This window comes from Podarcis raffonei, chromosome 3, assembly GCF_027172205.1.
Source record: "Podarcis raffonei isolate rPodRaf1 chromosome 3, rPodRaf1.pri, whole genome shotgun sequence".
Taxonomy (NCBI): domain Eukaryota; kingdom Metazoa; phylum Chordata; class Lepidosauria; order Squamata; family Lacertidae; genus Podarcis; species Podarcis raffonei.
Genome location: NC_070604.1, coordinates 58,571,443 through 58,587,625, shown reverse-complemented (window position 1 = coordinate 58,587,625; position 16,183 = coordinate 58,571,443). Strand labels below are relative to the sequence as shown.

At 42.5% G+C, this 16,183-nt stretch overlaps 1 protein-coding gene and 1 long non-coding RNA gene across 5 annotated transcripts in view; one reads left to right on the top strand and one right to left on the bottom strand.

Moving 5' to 3' along the window:
• Nucleotides 1-16,183, bottom strand: part of NKAIN2 (sodium/potassium transporting ATPase interacting 2) — a 451,605-nt gene that overhangs the window by 18,359 nt on the left and 417,063 nt on the right. For all 4 annotated transcript variants that reach the window (XM_053381820.1, XM_053381821.1, XM_053381818.1 and 1 more), the window contains one exon: nt 13,742-13,802. In XM_053381820.1, the coding sequence (XP_053237795.1) occupies nt 13,742-13,802 (61 nt within the window). The remainder of the gene's footprint in view (nt 1-13,741; nt 13,803-16,183) is intronic.
• The window catches only part of LOC128410502 (uncharacterized), a 91,203-nt gene that overhangs the window by 14,631 nt on the left and 60,389 nt on the right, over nt 1-16,183 (top strand). The gene's annotated exons all lie outside the window — the stretch shown is intronic.

The window sequence follows — 16,183 nt, the reverse complement described above, 5'->3', positions numbered from 1 at the left end:
TAACACTTACTTTCACGCAATGTCATCTAATCCACCCTGCAAAGATTTATGAGCATTCGTGAACACCAAAAGCCATCTAATCTACCTGCAAGCAAATCAGAATGAATGCTTGATAAATAGCTGATCTGGAAGTGCCCTTACTCCCACCCCCATTCTGTGCAGATGAGACCTACCCCATAACTAGCAGCAGTGACTGGGATGCTCCTGAATGTTCCTCCATGGGGTTGTTATTCTACTTGTTTTAGTCAGGTTCCTGTATTCTTGTAGATGCCATAGGGGACATGAAACTTGCTACCCTTGCTGTTTGCTGAGGCACTGTCCAAGACACAGGGGACCTGTGGGAGTGCTAACTCCACATATATACTTTCCCCTTTCTGGATCCTCCATCTGAGCGCAATGAAGTTGCTACTCTCTCTCCCGCCTCCTGTTACTAGGCACCCCTATGCCAGACTGGGATGGGACTGTAAGGCTTGATGGGCTAGGGGCAATGACTCTCTTCCGTCTTTGCTCAGTCAGACACATGGACAGCGAGGGAGCAGGCATATCAGGGAGCACAAGGGGAATGAAGGCTGCTGCGAGGGTGCTATGAGTTGAGGATGTGGGAGAAAATGGAGACGGGTAATGTTACCTGCTGGGATCATACCTAGTAGTGTCAGCCTATTAGGCAAGATATCAGGGCAGGGTTCCATTGGTCACATGGGCTACCAGGAACGGACCAAAAGAGGTGGGCATGGGTCTGTGTGGTGTTCCAATGGGCTCAGGTGTGTCTGGGGTTTGGTGTTATACCTTGGCTTTGAACCATGTATTCCCTGCATTGAAACCATAGCCTATTCTATCTAACCAGGACTCATCTTGCAGCTTCTGCACTCCCGAGGTTGAGGCTGAGGGCAGCAGAAAGATAGGATACTCTAGGAGGTGTCTGATGCCTGCTGCTGTGGCTGAGTTGTTAGGGAGCTGTTCTGTGGAGCCTGCAGTGTAAGTTTGAGGCACCATAACATTTTTTTAAAGCCAGACATGCAAGAGAAGAATTGAGCCATATTTTCCCTTTTCCCTTGCTGGGGCTTGAACTCTCCTGCTTCCCAACCCTGGGACCTATAGAGCGAGCCTCTGAAGGCTGTGTGTGTTGTGCTCATAAAAAGAGGAAATGAGAGGAACATAAGTGGATTTGAACCCTTCTCTATAGAGATGGGAGATTGCCTAGCAGCAGCAGGGTCATTGCTGGCTAAGCCACTGGGGCTGATAGTGTGGGGTTGCTTCAGCATCATCTTGTATACTGTATAGTGATGCAATGAACTGCAGTGTGTTTTTCCCCATTGCCAACAGTTTGCTGGCTCCAGCCATGTGTGGGTAGCATGTGGGTCCTATAGATGACACCATTTCCAACTGGAGGGCTTTGGCAGTGTTCTTTTGGACACTGGGGTTATACCTGTCATTTTTATGCTGTTTTGAATTTTCCAGTTGTGGGTTTCTTACCCTCCCCTCCCCACCTGGACTTAGTAAACATGAGATATGTTGGCTGTAGCAGCAGTATATCTCCAGACCTGAGGTTATGTGAGTATAGGATTGCTCCGATAACCTTTCTTATTTCCCCCCAACATCATGATTTCTTATTAAAGGCTTGCTGAACTGCTGGGGAAAACATTCAAGCTTTTGAAATTGTGTTAGAGCTTCAAATACATGCATACATTTGGTTTGTTTTTTCTGTGCCTCAAGGAACCATTTATAGGACCAAAACAATGTAAGCGATAGTAATCTCAGAGCATTCTAGTTTGTTAGGCTGCAAATTCTGCATGATCTTGAATTATTCTGGCCACATAAAAGGATCCCTGAGGAGGAAGGGAGGGAGGAAATGCATACAAAACAGGAACATGGATCCATATAACAAACTACTCCCCTGACAATGCAATGTTTGCTGTCTATTTCTGTATCTCTCTATTGCATCCTAGTTTTACAGCTTTTAAAGAAAGAGTCCAGTGTTCAACTGTTTATTTTTCAGCTATGTCCTACTGACTGACTGACTGACTGACTGAGTGGGGCATTTAGCACTGACATTGTATAAAAGTCTGGAATACCAACTATGGAGTAGATCAAAGACTCAGAAGAAGTGTGAAGGGAAAAGCCTAAGTAAATGTATATACACCATTTTATAAACACAAGCAGCCCTATAGAGACAACTGATCCAGAGTCTGGGAGAAAGGAGCAGGCTCAAAGCAGCAAGCTCCATCTCTTACTTTACTTGGGTTCAGAAGAATGTGAGAATACACAGGCAGTGTACAGACAAATCAACTGCGCATGAGCTTGTCTCCTATCACTGGGGACCCTGCTATATACCCAATCTCTCATATAATTTGTGTGGGCGTATTATTATTATTTTCATGTACTCCCCTTCAACCAGCTTTCAGGGCAGCATACAAAAAGTTTAAATCACAATCAAACAAATTAAAACAAGAATGTAAAAATACCACAACATAAAACAGCAGTATAAAACCAGTCTGCAAAAAAACAAAAAACAACCCCCCCAAAAACCCCCCGAACAGCATAAAAACAAAGGATAGAAATTAAGAGTGCTTTTCAGAAAGGTGCTCCTCACGCATGCAATTTATTTCATCTACATGGTGTCATTGTCATTAAAATGTCATCCTGTATTTTCCCCTATTTAATCAAAACGAACCCTTTCCAGGAAAAATCCTGTAATAATAAAGCCTGTTGTCAACGACTAGTTTATGATAGCTCAATGTTTATAATCCTAAGCTGCCACCTGGAAGCTCTTTAAAAGCCTGGAAAAAATACAAAGGTCTTAGGTGCCGCAATGCCATCATTCCACAGCTGGGGTGCCACTACTGAGAAGACCCTTTCCCCTGGAGCCACAGTCGTGCCTCATGAAGGGCTTTAAATAGCAAACTCAGCATTTTGAATAGGTGAGTGTTCCTGTTCCACTGAACATGCATAAATTCAGAACAGAGCCTGCTGCCACATGCAATCACTGTCCCTGGATCAGTTGTCTGAAGGGGGTGTGATGTACTGAAGCTATCAGTTACTGATATTTAAAGACAGAAAATATAACATCTTTGCATCTTTAGTGCAACATTAGAATGCACTGTTTTTAGAACATGAGTAGCACAATATTGCAATCTTCAGTAAGTTAAAAAAGATACTTGATAAATTCTGATGTCACATGTGCAACATGCATTAATGCGGAACGAACGACATTCCTAGGTCTGCACTAAAAGTCACTGACATGGATTAAAATGCATGCTTCACTATAAGGTGTGGCTTAAATGGCTGGAAGAAATCCACATTCTGACAACACTTTAACCCAAACTAGTATGGATTCCCAAGAAATATTGAGCATCCACATTAACAGATATTGGTATTTAGTGTCCTGGAACATGTTCAGCAAGAAATCAGCAAGACATGGATCAGCAAGTATGAACTAAACAAATCAGAAGATTAAATGTTATATATCTTTCTGTCTGATTTACTACATCTGAAGCAAGTCCCACTGATTTTCACGGGACTTCCTCTCCAGTAAGTGAATTTAGGCTGGCAGTGTTCAACCAGCTCCTAATCACATTACTCTGAAATACTACTACTACTACTTTTATTATTTATACCACACCCATCTGGCTGGGTTTCCCTAGCCACTCTGGGCGGTTCACAGCAGAATAGTAAAAAGATGATAAAATATCAAACATTAAAAACTTCCCTAAACAGGGCTGCATTCAAATGTCTTTTAAAAGTCAGATAGTTGTTTATTTCCTTGACATCTGATGGGAGGGTGTTCCACAGGGCGGGTGCCACTACCGAGAAGGACCTCTGCCTGGTTCTAATAAGATTTATTTCCAAGAAAGTATATATAGAATTGAGGCATTAAGGTATACTCCTACAAATGGGATCCTCATAACAGAGGGTCCTGGTTGCGCGCAGGACCCAAGAGCTCACCTGACAGGGTTGAAATGGGGGGGGGGGAGCAAGGAGTGCTGGCCATTCCCCTGGGATTACGCCAGGCGATTTTAGCCAATAGCCAGTGGGCGGCGTGATCCCAGGGGCTTTAAAAACAGCAGTGTGACGCAAGGAGGGGCACTTGCTTTGCACTGTTGAACACCTGCTCACCCTCCCTAGTTTAGGTAGAGTCGCTTGACCTTGCTTTGGTTGGGTCGCCTGTTTTGGAACAGGGGCTGGGTAGGAATTTTTCCATTTGGCAGATTGGCTTTAGCCATTTGGTTTTTGCCTACCCCTTAGCAAATCGTCACAACTTGTAAGGTGGCGGTTAGGCATTGGCTCAGTTGGATTGTGGGGAGGGGAGGTGTGGCCATCACCTGCCCCTCCAGGAATCTGGGGGCCCTGGATCTCATCCGAAGTCCGCTTGAGGGGCTAGGGCCATGCCAGGACCACAGGAACCCCGGGGTGATCTTAGGTTGGTCCTCATCGACCTAGCTCCCTCGTTTGGTTTACCCCATTGGACGATCACCCTGAGAGGTGGAGTCAGTTATAGTGGGGAAGTCAATGCCTAAGCCAATACTGCTCACGTGATTGTATTTCAATAAAGTTGTGGCCAAAATTTGCCCAAAAACTTAAACTAATATAAGTGTCCGTGTGTATTTATTTTGGGGGTGGGTCTTGGGGCCTCGAGACGCGAACACTTACCTGGGAATAAGCCCAACTGAACTCAGTAGATAGACTTTTCTTTATAAATATATTAATTTATTACTAAATTAATATTTGATTATTGACTACTTTTATTAAGGTCCTTCACCACAACAGTCACAAGGTGAAGTATTCCTCAAGATCTGATTTCATAGTAGAAGAGGAGGATAGAAGTCACACAAAGCACAGACCATTAATTGTGGCATTAATAGTTCAGCCATTTTTTGGTGTTTGCTTCAAATAAAACAAGGGGAAGAAAGCAAGGGAGGTGATGCAGAGTAACAAGCAGTAATGCAAAATACTGAAATGCAACAAAAACTCTGCATTGGATTCTGCCTTCCTGACCCCCGCTTTAAGCCAAATATTGCTGCTTGGGGGAAGCCAGTGTGTACATCCAAAGATGGAGTCGTGAACATTGAAAGAAGACATTGCTCTTAGGAGCTAAGATGGCACTTGCATGGCCAATCACACTGTGCTTCTCTAGACAGTCATGGCAGTGTCTTCTGAATGCCCGGTTTGCATCAGCCCTTCTTCCTCAGGCAGAGTAGAGCCCAGAGGGAAAGAATTCAGTGAAATAGTAAGTCTCTTCTTTTAATTTCATGTAACCTACAAATCCCACAAGGCTGCTGTTTTATTGATGACCCTCGAGAGCTTTTCACTAAGTAACTAAATATTTAATGATGTTTTCAAAAAAACATATTGAATTGTTGGAAATTCCTGACATAAAGCTTGTACTAGAGGAGTCAAATTGCTAGAGAGTTTAAACTGATTAAATGAATATTTCAAAGTAATAGAATTACTGTGCAATTTTAAGAAAATGTAGCTCTAATAAGATTTCCAAAAACACACACACACACACAAACAAGATGCTTGGGAAAGATTATATCCCACCCAGGAAAGATAGGTGTTGACATTTTAGTGGTTTTAAATTGCTGCAGCTAATAATGCCAATGACTTTAGGAAGACAAATGCTTTACGATATCAATATCTGCAGAGAGTGATGCAGAGAGAAAGGGACTGGGGCAACACAGACCTTGGGTTTCCTATTCCCTTAATGGGTCTCTTATCTCTACCCCATTATTACTTCCACAGAATTTCTCATAGAGATTTATATCCTATTTTGATGCCTTGGCTCACCTTTGCTATTTTCCATCCACTTTCCATGACCCTCCCTTCTGTGCATCTACTCAGTTGAATCCTAACCCTAACTGTTAAAATAGTACCGGGGAACCTGTGTCCTGTGGCTACCAGGCCTCCACATTTGAGCCATGGCATGTTTTGGCCTAAAACATGCTTGCCTGTCCATCTCGTGACATCAGGCATGGGACTGGGATGGGTCAGCCCACAGGACCATGCAAAAAGGAGTAAGTGGGGGTGCACTCTCAGTCCACTCCTGAGTAATTCCAGTTGATCCACCACTTTTTGAATTTGGCAGCCTTTTCCATGGCCCTGTCAAAGTGGGCCATAGAGGGTGGGGCAGTTATGGATCCAGCCCACTAGCTGGATCAAATTTCCCACTGCTGCCTTAAAACTTTCAGTTGCTGTTGCATTTTTTAGTTTTGGCTCATGTAGCTTTTGTTCTACCCAAGTGTTCACCCAAGAATCTCACGTTTCCACAACACTTCCTAGTGAGATTCAGGGGATTGCTTGGAAAGAGTAGCCCTTAAAGTGGTAATTTAAGTGCTAGACCCATATATTGATGTTGCAGAATTTGTGATTACCTGGTGAGAATAGGAATTTCCCTAACCTGCTATGTAAAATAAATAAAAAGTTCCCTTAGAAGTTCTATAGCAGGTGTGGCTAACCTGTAATCCTGTTGTTGGATTCTAATGCTCACCAGACCCAGACAAGGTGGTCAGTGATGATGGGAGCTATAGCCCAACAATATCTGGAGGGCCACAAATTAGCCATGGAATATAAACTTTTTGAACAAGCACAGACCGCTGTATTTGATGTACTATTTCATAGAATCATAGAGTTGGAAGAGACCACAAGGGCCATCGAGTCCAACCCCCTGCCAAGCAGGAAACACCATCAGAGCACTCCTGACATATGGTTGTCAAGCCTCTGCTTAAAGACCTCCAAAGAAGGAGACTCCACCACACTCCTTGGCAGCAAATTCCACTGTCGAACAGCTCTTACTGTCAGGAAGTTCTTCCTGATGTTTAGGTGGAATCTTCTTTCTTGTAGTTTGGAACCATTGCTCCGTGTCCGCTTCTCTGGAGCAGCAGAAAACAACCTTTCTCCCTCCTCTATGTGACATCCTTTTATATATTTGAACATGGCTATCATATCACCACCCCTTAACCTCCTCTTCTCCAGGCTAAACATGCCCAGCTCCCTTAGCCATTCCTCATAAGGCATCGTTTCCAGGCCTTTGACCATTTTGGTTGCCCTCCTCTGGACACGTTCCAGTTTGTCAGTGTCCTTCTTGAACTGTGGTGCCCAGAACTGGACACAGTACTCCAGGTGAGGTCTGACCAGAGCAGAATACAGTGGCACTATTACTTCCCTTGATCTAGATGCTATACTCCTATTGATGCAGCCCAGAATTGCACTGGCTTTTTTAGCTGCCGCGTCACACTGTTGGCTCATGTCTAGTTTGTGGTCAACCAAGACTCCTAGATCCTTTTCACATGTAGTGCTCTCAAGCCAGGTGTCACCCATCTTGTATTTGTGCCTCTCATTTTTTTTGCCCAAGTGCAATACTTTACATTTCTCCCTGTTAAAATTCATCTTGTTTGTTTTGGCCCAGTTCTCTAATCTGTCAAGGTCGTTTTGAAGTGTGATCCTGTCCTCTGGGGTGTTAGCCACCCCTCCCAGTTTGGTGTCATCTGCAAATTTGATCAGGATGCCCTTGAGTCCATCATCCAAGTCGTTGATAAAGATGTTGAATAAGACAGGGCCCAAGACAGAACCCTGTGGCACCCCACTAGTCACTCTTCTCCAGGATGAAGAGGAACCATTGATGAGCACCCTTTGGGTTCGGTCAGTCAGCCAGTTACAAATCCACTGAGTGGTAGCATAGTCAAGACCGCATTTTACCAGCTTCTTTAGAAGAATATCATGGGGCACCTTGTCAAATGCCTTGCTGAAATCAAGGTAGGCTACATCCACTGCATTCCCTTCATCTACCAGGCTTGTAATTCTGTCAAAAAATGAGATCAGGTTAGTCTGACATGACTTATTTTTCAGAAATCCATGCTGACTATTGGTGATCACAGCATTCCTTTCTAGGTGCTCACAGACTGTTTGCTTAATGATCTGCTCCAGAATCTTCCCTGGTATTGATGTCAGACTGACTGGGCGGTAATTATTTGGGTCCTCTCTTTCCCCCTTTTTGAAAATAGGGACAACATTTCCCTCCTCCAGTCTGCCGGGACTTCGCCTGTTTTCCAGGAATTCTCAAAGATGACTGCCAGTGGTTCTGAAATCACATCTGCCAGTTCTTTTAATACTCTTGGATGCAGTTCATCTGGCCCTGGAGACTTGAATACATCTAGACTAGCCAGGTATTCTTGTACTATCTCCTTAGTTATTCTGGGCTGTGTTTCCTCTGCTGAATCATTTGCTCCAAATTCTTCAGGTCGGGCATTGTTTTCTTTATCGGAGAAGACTGAGGCAAAGAAGACATTGAGGAGTTCAGCCCTTTCTGTGTCCCCTGTTTGCATTTCACCATCTTCTCCTCTGAGTGACCCCACTGTTTCTTTATTCTTCCTTTTGCTACGAACATACCCATAAAAGCCTTTTTTGTTGCTTTTAACCTCTCTAGCAAGCCTGAGTTCATTCTGTGCTTTAGCTTTTCTGACTTTGTGTCTACACGTGCTGGCTATTTGTTTGAATTCCTCTTTGGTGGTTTCCCCTCTTTTCCATTTTTTGTACACATCCTTTTTTAATCTTAACTCAGTTAAAAGTTCTTTAGATAGCCACCCTGGCTTCTGTAGGCACCTTCCATGTTTCCGTCTCATTGGTATTGCCTGAAGTTGTGCTTTTACTATCTCCCTCTTAACAAACTCCCAGCCATCATGAACTCCCTTTCCTTTTAGTATTACTGTCCATGGAATCTCACCCAGCACTTCCCTAAGTTTTATGAAGTCGGCTTTCTTAAAGTCGAGAAATTGAGTCTTAGTATGCTTGGCTGCTCCTTTCCGCTGTATAGTAAACTTCAGAAGAGCATGATCACTCGCGCCTAATGATCCTTCCACTTCTACCCCACTAACTTCTACCCCACTAACCAGGTCATCAACATTGGTTAGGACCAGATCTAAAATGGCTGTTCCTCTTGTTGCTTCTCCCACTTTCTGGACAATGAAGTTGTCTGCAAGGCCAGTGAGGAATCTGTTTGACCTTATGCTCTTGGCTGAGTTTGACATCCAACAAATATCCGGGTAATTGAAGTCCCCCATTACTACTATCTCCCTTCCTTTTGCATGCTTGGCCATCTGTTCCAGGAAGGCATCATCTATGTCCTCCGTTTGGCTTGGGGATCTATAGTAAACTCCCACAATGAGGTCACTGTTATTCTTCTCTCCCTTAATTTTGACCCAAATGCTCTCACTTTGGGTTTGAGGTTCTAAATCTTAGATCTCTTCACAGGTATACACATCCCTGACATATAACGCCACTCCTCCTCCTTTCTTGTCTGGTCTGTTTCTCTGAAATAGATTGTATCCATCCATTATTACATTCCAATCGTGGGACTTATCCCACCAGGTTTCAGTGATGCCTATTATGTCATATTTAGTTTGCTGTACCAAGAGCTCAAGCTCATCTTGTTTATTTCCCATGCTTTGCGCATTAGTGTACAGACATTGAAGTCCATTAATCATTCCCCCGTGTCTCTTATTGAAGGATTTTTTCCTCTCACTACTAGGTCTGCGTGCTGTTTGCTCCATTCGGTCTATGATATTTGGATGATCATCTTCATCAATTGATAGACTCCTACCTTCAGGAGCACTGTTTAAAGCCCTCCTGATGAGGTTTCTGAGTTTTTTTGCAAAAACATTCTTCCCAACCGTTGTGAGGTGCAGCCCATCGCTTGCCAGAAGTCCATCTTCAAGAAACTGCATTCCGTGATCTAAGAATCCAAACCGTTCCTGTTTACACCATTTGCGAAGCCAGTTGTTCACTTCCACTATTTTTCCCTCTCTCCCTGGGCCGTGTCGTTCAACTGGGAGGACAGATGAGATGACAATTTGTGCATTTAATTGCTTCAATTTCCTGCCCAGAGCCTCGTAATCTCTTTTGATCTTCTGGAGGCTATTGCTTGCAGTGTCATTGGTTCCCACATGAACCAAGAGGAAGGGGTATTTGTCAGTGGGTTTTATGATTCCTTGCAGTTGTTCAGTTACATCTTGGATCTTAGCCCCGGGGAGACAGCACACTTCCCGAGACATCTTGTCAGGCCCACAGATCACTGCTTCTGTTCCCCTCAGTAGGGAATCCCCTATCACCACTACACGCCTCCCCTTAGGTTTGGTCGGGGTTCTTCCGTGAGCTGTCCGTTCCAAGGTCGCCTGCACATTCCCTGAGGGCTGACTTTGCTGCTCGTCTTCATATACCTGATTGACTGTAATGAGGGAGAGGTCCTCAAATGGAGTCTGCTCTTCGTCTTCCATGCTAGGGGAGAGGACCTCAAAGCGATTGTGTATTTCTAAACAATCAGAGCGAACCCTGGGCCTCCTAATTCTTTGAGTCACGTTTCTCCATATATCTGGCTCCTGTGTTGGTGAACTAGCCTCCTTCTCAGGGGAGTCCCCTGTCTCCTCCTTGGTGGAGACGGTGTGCTCTGTTGCTTCCAAGAAGAGCTCCAGCTCTCTAATTCTTTGGAGCGTAGCTACACGTTCCTCCAGTTGCTGGACTTTGTCTTTTAAGAGGGCAATCAACATGCAATTGCTGCAGGTAAAGCTGCCTGCAACCTTTGGCAAGATGGCAAACATTGCGCAGGAACCGCAGGCGACTGCAGCTGTTCCCTCACCCTCCATCTTGAGAACGTGTCGTTGGGGGTGACTACAGCGGTCCTCCATCATAAAAAGCGTGAAGACAGGACAAATAACTCCCCACCAAAAACCTAGGTCTCCCCCAACAAACGTTTGAGACTAGCTCCCCTAAATCTAAAAGATGGATTAAACTGCGTGCGCCGCTAGGCGCGCGCCGCTGCCCTACAAGCTCTGATAAGCTAATCACCTACCTCAACAGAAGCCCTGCCCCCTCTGACCTTTGCACAGGGAGAGCAGCTAATCAGCCACAAGAAACTCACACAAGAAAACCCTTTTTGTTCCTTCTTCAGCTGCTGCCCTACAAGGTCATATTTGGGTATGTTCTGGACACCAGGAGCTCCCCATCATCTAATTTTTATAGGAAAATGAAGGTAACCAAGAGAATGAAACTGGCAAATATCATTCTCATGGCAGACATGCAGGAATGTGCCCAGACAAGTCATACCCCTGATCAGTAGATCTATTGAAATATTATCCATATGGATAGCAATAATTGAAAGCATGTTGATTACTTGCCCTACACCTTTAAGACAGGTCAGGACGTAAACAACTGAACAGACAGGCAAATCAATTCAGACTGCACACACTGGCACATTCTCTGATCATTAAAACATGATGTTTTATGTCAGACCCTGAACTACTGTTGAGAGTGAATTTCCTCATAGCAAACCCTAGGCTGCATGTAAAATGTGAGAGAGGAAAAGAGCAGCCTTAAGCAGTGGTGTAGTGATAAATTTTGAAGTTCAGGAATATATCATGAAAGCTTCTCCTCATAGCCATATTCCAAGGAAAGTCTAAAAATGAAGTTGGATGTGTTATTCCTTTATCATACACAGAGAAAGCAGCTACAGTACATAACACAATATCTAATTTATTGGGATGAGATGTCTGCAATCCTATGCATTGGGGTTTTTGTTTTTTTTCATAAGCTCAACTGAATCCAGTGATGCTTACTTCTGACTGCATAGGTTCAACTTGCACAATGCATTGAACTTCAGCAAAACATCTTCAGCCAGCTAAAATGCAACCTTTTAAATTTTAATTTCAAATCCAAACAACCTTGTAAAGAAGTGCTGCTGTTTAAACTGCTAGCATGAAGTAGGGTTCCCATCAAAAAGAAAGAAGCACCCAGACTTGGCTTGTCCATTTTCTTTATTCTCTGGCTTCCTCTCCTCTAATTTATCACAAACAAACGTGAAAGCCTCATTATTACCTCACTGACTCCAGAGCAAGTAGGACCCATGGATTACCATGGTGCTCTGGCAGATGATGCCAACACATCTAGACACCCTCCTGCGTTGCTTTTCTATCACCCCTCTGGCCATAAGATATGCATGTATTCTGTTCCCAAATTTCATGCATTTTCCTTTAATCTCACATTTTTTTTTATTTTAATGACAACAGGGAAATAATTTTGGTTTGATAATGAGAAAACCACATGTGGTTAAATCCAGTTAGTTTCTTAAATTTCTCCTGCTGAAATTAGTGCAATTTCAGAGTGTTGAACTACGCGTGTGGTTACTGAAATATTCTAAACTGAATTTTTATGTATTCAGGATATAGCTATATGACCACTTCAGCAGACTGCTACTGAAAATGGCAGTTCCATGGCAGTTCCACCCCTGCACTTTCCTACAACATTTAGGAATACTTATCTGTATCATGACATCATTACATTGTGCTCCACATAAATTGCTGCTTCTGGCAGAGGTTGGGAAACAACACAGGTAAAGGTGTGTATAAATATTGGGAAGGGGGAGAGAACATGGAGCTTCCTCTCTCTTGACCCCTGTGTGATTGGCCACATCTGGAGATCACAGTAAACCAGCTCATGAAATTGCTGAACTACAACTCCTATCATCCATGATCATTGGGTATGCTTACTAGGGCTGATGGGAGTTGTAGTTCAGGAACATCTAGAGGGCCAAAGGTTCTCCACTCCTGGTATACCATACACAAGCCCACTGTACCCTCTTCACTGCACCCCATTTGTGCTGCAGAGAAACAAACCATAATCACCGCCTTGGTGTTGTGTCTGAAAGAGGGGATGTGCTTTGTTTCACTCCACAGAGATAAGCCAAGGTTTGTTTAGGAGTTACCGATCATCATGTTTTTGAGCTAATTGAATCACAATCTCTGGTTCAGACATAAGCCAGGGGTTGCAGTTTGTTCCTCCCCAGCATGCGTTTGCTAGACTGACACAAATATTATCAGAAAGGAGTGAGTAAACTGTTCTTAATAGGAAGTGTATTTTTGATTTCTCTGGCGGCTATGTTTTTGTCTGGCTATGATATTTACATTTATTTATAAAGTTTGTCTATTGATATATGCTCATATATACAGGAGAAACTGGTCAGTGAAAATGCAAATAAAGATTAATTGATTGATATTGATAGCAAACTGAACCAAAGCAATAGAAGTGATTAGGTAAAAAGCAAGATTATAGGATTATAAGCTGAAGTTACTGCTTTATGTTTGTGTACTTCATTCCACTCAACAGGGTTTCTCAGACACAACAAACCAGGAGAAACTCCAAGCATTTAACCCCTTTCCTTGACTATTTTTGATTGGAAGAAACATGAACTAACAAGTTTGAAATGAAACTGTTGCATTCTATTCTTGCCAAAACTGCTACAACAAATCTGAATAGTCACCTTACAAGAACTTTACCCACACATTAGTAGGGCAAGAATTAAGATGGGCGAGAAGCAAGAAACATGGTCTTTGTGAAGTATTTTTAGAGGAACTTTTGTTTTGTAGTGTTTCATTTCAGAAATATTGTCCCTTGTATTTCTGATATTTTTTATGATCTGTGATATTGTGTGTGTTGACGCTGGTCTGTGACCGTATTAATAAATTCATTCATTCATTCATTTCAGAAAGTAATTATTTTCTGTAGCTGCATTTTACCATTTTCACCATTTGCTCCGAACTGTCATGGCCTAAGTTCAAATATTCTACCCCCTTCCCCCAACCCATTTCTCATTTTACAGTATGACAAAGTATTCAGAATGATATTGGAGTGGGATGGATGAGTGAGATGGATGATATAAAAAATAGTTTCAACTGGCATGTAATAAACCTTTATTACTTACAGCTGTCCTCTTCTTCGGTGATACATTTCACAACATAACAGGCGTAGATGAATCCTGCCAGCTTAAACAAAAGGGAACAGAATTAGATATACAGTAAAAGTGGCTGGAATTCTCAACAATGGTGTGCGCTTATAAGACAAAAACAATCTTCCCTGCATTTATTTTTGCTATGAAAATTGCAATACTTTAACATAATTATACATTTGCCGCAGTGATAAATATCCATAATGGCTGCATTGGTGTACTGCGATGCTGGAAAATTCTTTTAAGAATTCACTCATTTTTTCCCTTTCACTCAGAAATAAAATTCATATAGAAAATCAGTATACAATAATACCGCCTACTTTCCCAGTGAAGGCTTTTTCACATTGTAAAAAATGCACCCTAACATTATTATACTATCCACAACACTCCCCTGAGCCAGAATCCGGAGACAATAGCATCATAGCCACGTGCATATAATTAATGAGTGAATGGCCTTGTTGTGTTGAGATCTGCCCCATCTTTTTATAAATATCTGCATGGCTGCATATTCCAGAAAAGAAGAGGGGCGGAGGAAATGCCAAGCTGTCAAAGAATCTGAAAAAAAACCCCACAACAAAACATTAAAGTGGCAAAGGAAAAACAATACTGCTGAATGAGCAAAGTCTTGGGCCAGCCACCCAACTCAGCAGTGTCAGCCCCTCTGCCACTTGTAAAATGCTGATAATAGGGTTACCAAAATGAAGAGTGTGAATTGCTTTGAATACTTAAAAATGTTTGTCTAAGAAAGAACTATAAACCACTTAATTAAAAGAACCCTCTAAGAAGTATACATACAACAATTATCAACAGTAAACATAAAATCGGCAAACATTAAAAACAAGTATACATAACAAAATTTTGTGCATGAATAGGCTAGCTGAAACAAAGAAGATGCTGCCACAATAAATTACCAACAGATGCAGAACAAACATCATATGGCATTTCACCATGTGCAAGATCCACAGGTAGAAGCAGTTGGCTAAGTATGTATGGGGCAAGTAAGCTTGTCTTAAGCTGGTTGGATAGTGTTTTCGAGGTTACCAGCATGAGTCTGACCAAACTGCGGGAGGCAGTGGAGGACAGAGGTGCCTGGCGTTCTCTGGTCCATGGGGTCACGAAGAGTCGGACACGACTAAACGACTAAACAACAACAACAATAAGCTGGATATACTAACAGTAAAACTTTGAAACTGCCCGGAAACAAATTAGCAGTCACTGCAGATTATTGAGCAGAGGTGTAACATACATAATATTCATTAGGTTCTATAGTGGAGGAATATATGTTCACTGAAGAATAAAAAAGCAACATCTAAAATCTTGACGTTCTCCAAATGGTGAAGAAATTGGGCTCTGTAGCTCATCATTAGTAGTATCACAAGGAATTTCCAATAGAAGCCTGTGATAGTTGCTCCAGCACATTCCCTTTGGGAATCATGCCAAAGGGAGGTAGTCAACCTGGTGTCTTCCAGTTGCTGGGGACTCCAGTCCCCATCATTCTTGACTATAGGCTGGAGATGATGGGAGCTGGAGTCCAAAGCTTCTGGAGAGCACCATGTTGGCTGTTTTGCACATGATCTGACCCAGCCAGATGGGCAGGGTATAAATTATTATTATTATTATTACAGTGGTACCTCTAGATGCGAATGGGAATGGGAATGTTCTCATCCCGAAGCACATTCATTTTTTTTTTTATAATATTTTTATTGAACAATTTTTTATATAACAGAAACAAAACATACATGAACAAACATTCAACAATAATAAAACATAAAACAAGTACCATTTCATAACCCAATTTCTAAACCTTACTTCCTCGACCTCCTCTTACTTCCTGTTTCTGTATTCCAAGTTCTTACAGTTATTCAGCGAAATCTTGCCTTATTTTATTATAAATTTATGCTAGTCCCCCTTATTCTCTTTGTCGTAACCATTACTGATAGTAACCATTTGTTTTAATCCAACATCATTCTAACTGTCACCAATTTTATAATATTTCTTTAGATAATCCTTGAACTTTTTCCATTCTTCTTCCGCCGCTTCTCTTCCCTGGTCTCGGATTCTGCTCGTCATCTCTGCCAAGCTCATATAGTCCATCACCTTCATCTGCCATTCTTCCAGTGTGGGTAGATCCTGTGTCTTCCAGTACTTTGCAATAAGTATTCTAGCTGCTGTTGTAGCATACATAAAAAAAGTTGTATCTGTCTTTAACACCCCCTGGCCGACAATACCCAAGAGAAAGGCCTCTGGTTTCTTGGGGAAAGTATATTTAAATACCTTTTTCAGTTCATTGTAAATCATTTCCCAGAATGCCTTAATCTTCGGGCACGTCCACCAGAGGTGAAAGAAGGTACCTTCCTTTTCTTTACATTTCCAACATTTGTTATCAGGCAAATGGTAGATCTTTGCAAGCTTGACTGG